This window comes from Triticum aestivum, chromosome 1D (genome assembly GCF_018294505.1).
Source record: "Triticum aestivum cultivar Chinese Spring chromosome 1D, IWGSC CS RefSeq v2.1, whole genome shotgun sequence".
NCBI classification, from domain to species: domain Eukaryota; kingdom Viridiplantae; phylum Streptophyta; class Magnoliopsida; order Poales; family Poaceae; genus Triticum; species Triticum aestivum.
Window position 1 is genome coordinate 171,339,435 of NC_057796.1, and position 5,190 is coordinate 171,344,624.

Genomic DNA, 5,190 nt, shown 5'->3' on the forward strand with positions numbered 1-5,190 from the left:
GTTTCGGATTGTATCGGGTAGTCATCGGATCACCGGAAGGGGGTCCGGGAAGCCCCGGGAGGTTAATGAGCCTTATGGGCCAGGGAACACACCAGCCCACAAGGGGCTGGCATGCCCCTCCTCTTGGTCGTCAGCCCTATGGATGGAAAGGGGGAGGCTAGGTTACTCGTTCGTGGGTAAAGACTCGGATCTTAGACCCGGCCACGCATCATGGATGTGCAAGGTTACAGACCAGGCAAAAGGGCTAAGTTAATCGTTCGTGGGTAAAGTAGCGCACCTCTGCAGAGTGTAATGAATTGTGGCCTGTCACTTCCTGATCTGGGAAAGATGTGCGAACGCGGTGGGAAAGGAGTCTATTGGAGATTCTAACAACCCGTGAAGTCTGATGACTAAATTTTATAAGTAAAACTTGGTGCTACAGATATTTTCCAAAATCATTGCTGAGACCTATTTGGAATCAGTAGTAGCTATAGTGCATCTCCACCCACAATATCTATGAACTTGTTGAGTACCTCGTGTACTCATCCCTCACTATTTTCCCTCCAAACTGTGAGTATTTGGAGGAGCTGCCAGAGGATCCCAATGTTGCTGGAGAGTACTTCTACAAGGAGCCAGACCTTTCCGGAGGAGTCGAAGGAATCAACTACATCATCTCTTACGAAGCCGACAAGGAAGGAGAAGGATCAGAACAGCAACAACAACAAGAGTAGTGTAGAATAGTAGTAGCAGCCAGCTTGATCATGTGTGACATGATCTAAACCAAATAAGTGATCGCAAGATCAATAGTGGTACCCCGCATTTTGGTACCAGTAGTTTGAATCGTTTCATCGTTGGATCTTTGTTTGAATAAAGGTTGTAATATAATGATGGTTTGGACCCGCTATGTTTTTGTTGTGCACTCTAGGGATATAAGGTTCATGAGACGGTGTCTTATGGGCGTTATATCAACGACATGCATACTACAACATGCAGTGGTATGCTGGGTCACCACAATATGTGTCTTAACTTTGTACTAACTTTAGTACAAAATTATACTCCTAAAGTTGAGACACTTATTTTAGGACGAATGCAATATTAAACAAAAAAATGTATGGAAATCCAGTTCATGAGGAATCTAATCATACCGATTTAATATTATGAATTTTGATATATTTCTCTACAAATTTTATCAAACTTAAAAGGTTTGAGTTTTCAAAAATTAATGCACAATATATTTTAAAATAAAGTGAGTATTTTTTTTAAGGAATCCAACAATGCTAATGGCGCAGCAAAGCACGCCCAACCCTTTTAGTATGGATTATAGATGCTCTTATTTGGTCCACCCACCACAGCATGCTGACATGCGGGGTTCCCATGAAAATAAATCATTGGGTTATAGTCTAAAAAATCATATGGACTGTTCATCGAGGGGTGGGGATCATCGATCTGTATCCGTATTTAAGGTTACACCGATCGGTTAGTTACTGGCATGTGGGTCATAGCCACGTAAGCACACAATACATGATGACAAGTTATGTGATCACTAACGAATTTTACAAGTTCTGAAACCAAACTGAACATCGAATCCAAATTCTATCCACTGATATTGACTCAGAACTATATAAGCTACTGCCCTTGGACAACATTTGAAGCTGTAATGTAGAGAAATCCTCTACCTTTTTTCTCTTTAAGAAAAAGTGAACTTGGAATGTGCCATCGAATACTCCCTCCGTTCACAAATATAATATGTTTTAAATATTTCAATATGGACTATATATAAACTGAAATGATTGAACAAGCACACTAAAACATGTCTATATACATACCATTTAGAAACTAGGGAGGGAGTACAAACTTATGTCTTTCAAATGGTTTATTATCGTGTTATCAAAATCGCTAGTTGTACTCCACTAGGTACTACCTATCCGTTACTTTCTTAAACTCTTGGTACACAATATCAAACAGTAAAAGGAAAAGACATACTAATGCGTTGCATCTGAACATCACATTAAAATAGAACAGACGCTGACGTTAGGGGATGTTTATCTACTGATTACAAATTATAGTTGCTTTTCTTTTTTCCTTTTGGTGCAGAAAGTATCGTGTCAATTTACATGGTTTAGTGTGAGCCTATCTACAAAGATTCTAAGAAGATCCAGGAACAGGTGCAGGTGGGATCCTGAGTAGCTGCTGCAGCAAGCGGGCTGCAAGGCGCTGCGAGACACCTCCAGCAATACGAGAACCAAACACACGGGCTTCACGCTCTTGTAGCACCTGAGATATAAAAAATGCTATGAGTTGCAGAGTTGTCAATAGCTGTTGAAATACATATAAAAGGAATGAAGCAGCAGTGTACCTGTACAATTGGCTGCAAAAGACTTGGATCAAAGGTATCAGAGGATCTCAAAAGACCCCATATTCTGAGAACAGTGTCTCGTAGCTCCAACATTTGTTCCCGCTCAACATCACTTATCTTAAATGGTCCAGCTGGATTGCCATTGGATATTAATGGCTTCAAAAATTCTGGAGCTGCGTTGTATGAATCAATCAGTGTTCCGAAGGTGATGGCTTCTGTGACACGAACCGCTTCTTTCACAACTAGCACTCTTAAATTCTCCCCATCTGGACCAAGTAGAAGTTTCAAAACCGGTTGTAGAGCATCCTTTGCTACAAACTCTCTATCCTGGCGTCCTTGAACAAGAAGATTTTCAAGCCTATTCCACCTGACAGCAAAGCAAAAGGTGATTCTCAACACTATCGTAAAAGGATGGTTGCTGGTACAAGCAATATATAATATGCAGAAGCTAGCAGAATAAGTACTTGCCTGAATTTTTCATCCTTGAATAGCAGCTCAATCAGAGCATCTCTGAGATATGGATTGGGATCTGTGAGTAATCTTTTAGCAAAGTAAGGATATGAGGCAGCAAGCACCTTAAAATTAGGATCAGCATAGAGCGCCAGACCTTCCAGCACAGTGAGTGATCGCAGTATCAACGCATAGTAGGCCGGTACTAGATTTGAATAGGCAAGAATTATATCACTGTCTCAGCAAAATTGAGATGTAACCTCATAATACCTAAAACAAAGTAAGACTTACCATTGAATGGGTACTGATAAAGAACAGCGCCTAAGCCATCAACTATGGTTTTAAAGTTTAGCTCACTCACTGTTGAATCCAAAGCATCATCAAAAAAATTCTTGAGGGCAGGTACGATTGGGGATACATCCACTTCAGGTTTCAGAAAATCAAGTGCATAATAATCACGAGCCATCGCTTCATAATCCCGATTGACCATGTGAACGACATGCCCTATGATGGCTACCCTTGCATCCTCTGGGGTTTCACTCATCATGCCAAAATCAAGAAAAGCAAGCTTCCCTTCAGGTGTTGCCAAAATATTACCAGGATGCGGGTCAGCATGAAAGTAACCATACTCTAGTAGCTGCCTTAGGCTACACTGTATACCAATGTTTACCAAGTCCAGGACCTTCAAGCCTTGGCCTTCAATGGCAGCTTGTTGATTAAGCTTTACACCCTCAATCCATTCCATTGTCAGTACCTTTGCACTTGTGTAATCCCAAAATATATCAGGGACCAATATGTCTTGCTTGTCAGCATATAATTTTTTAAACCTTCGTGCATTTTGGCCTTCCTGCATTCATTATTTTTTAACACGGTTAATAATGAATAAAAACATACAATCAGGACACATGATAGCATTTGATTCTGCTGACTCAGCAATCTATGTTGTAAGTATTCCTCTTGATTCTATTTTACTCATTCTTTTTAGCATTTACAGGTACAGTTGATATGTAGACTATACTTGTATTAATAGAATATACGCAAAGACAAAGTACCTGGACATAATTAAGCTCTTGGAAAACTCTTCGGGCAAATTCATCTATCAGAGCAACTGCATCAGTAGTTATAATGTCGACATACTTATTTATTAGAAAACCAAGTCCCCTCAGTAGGTAAAAATCACGGCCTATGGCATCCTCGATGCCAGGTCTTTGCACCTTGACAGCTACCAACTGCTCAGAGTATTTCAACCGTGCCTTGTAAACTTGACCTAAACTTGCTGCAGCTATCGGTGAAGGTGACATTGCTGAGTACATTGAATCAAGAGGAAAGCCAAGCTCCCTCTCGACACAGGCAAATGCCTCTTCATCTGGAAATGTGGGGAGAGAATCCTGCAAGACAGTTTCGTGTCAACCATTTGGGAAAACATTATAGCAGTGATAGAAGTAATGCCCCAAGGTTATCAGGAAATATCCCCAAATGGTGAAGTCTAGGTGGTACCGGTGACTTCCATATTCGAATCAATAACCATTTTGGAAATCATCTAGCCACTTCAAAACAATAAGAACCGTGTGATGGAAGGAAAACCTGATGAATGGTTAACGGATTGGACTGAGTAACTAACTATTCACCACATAAGTAATTAACAGGATAGTAGTGGTCCATTCTTGTTCCTTAAAAATAACATGTCTATCTTAAAAGAACTTAAACAGGGATTAACCATATCTGACCGCAAGAAAGCAAGAATTGTTCAGTACTTTCCCAACAATAATTTCGTATCATGAGCACTGAGAACCGGCAAGTAAGAAGGTCCACCTGCAGCTCGGAGAGCTCCTCGAGATACTCAGTCGGGCAGAGGTCAGGCCGCGTGGACAAACCCTGCCCAATCTTGACGAACGTCGGGCCAAGCCTTGTCAGTACAGTTCGCAGCTCGACCGCCCTGGCACGCCTCTTCGCTGACGAGGACGACTCCCCCCTCTGCTGGTCGAGCAGCAGCTTTAGCCCGAATGCCCCCAGCTTCGAGAGCACCTCCGCCGCTCTCATCGCCACCTAATTACACAGCAGGCAATGCACACCACATATGTCAGATTCTGAGAGCCTCGGCTGCTACCCTTAGATCGAGGTTAAAGTATGCTTGGAGATTGGGTCCAGGGTTTGCCTGGAAAGGTTGGGAGCCGTAGCGGGAGGCGAGTAGCTCGGGGGTGTAGACGGTGGCGGCAGCGGCTCGGGTCATGGCGCGGGACTCGGCCTGCAGGTCCTCTGCGCGGTCGCGGGCGAGGGATGGTACTACGGGAGGCGAGGCGCGCGGGGAAGGGCGGGGAGAGAGCTGGATGGAGAGGTCGGGGGACGGGGGCGCCGCAGTGGAGGCAGCGCGGAGGAGGGACGGGCGGCGGCGGAGGCGGCGCGGG

General features: G+C 43.4%; 1 protein-coding gene across 1 annotated transcript; it reads right to left on the reverse strand.

Annotated features, from left to right (window-relative positions):
* Positions 1–1,965: 1,965 nt before the first annotated feature.
* Positions 1,966–5,190, reverse strand: LOC123180863 (protein ACTIVITY OF BC1 COMPLEX KINASE 3, chloroplastic; the record flags this gene model as incomplete). The annotated part of the gene is given in 7 exon segments (XM_044593034.1): positions 1,966–2,253; positions 2,336–2,702; positions 2,804–2,990; positions 3,077–3,632; positions 3,838–4,173; positions 4,598–4,831; positions 4,941–5,190. Coding segments are annotated over 7 exon segments (2,059 nt in total), but the record flags the coding sequence as incomplete, so codon positions are not given.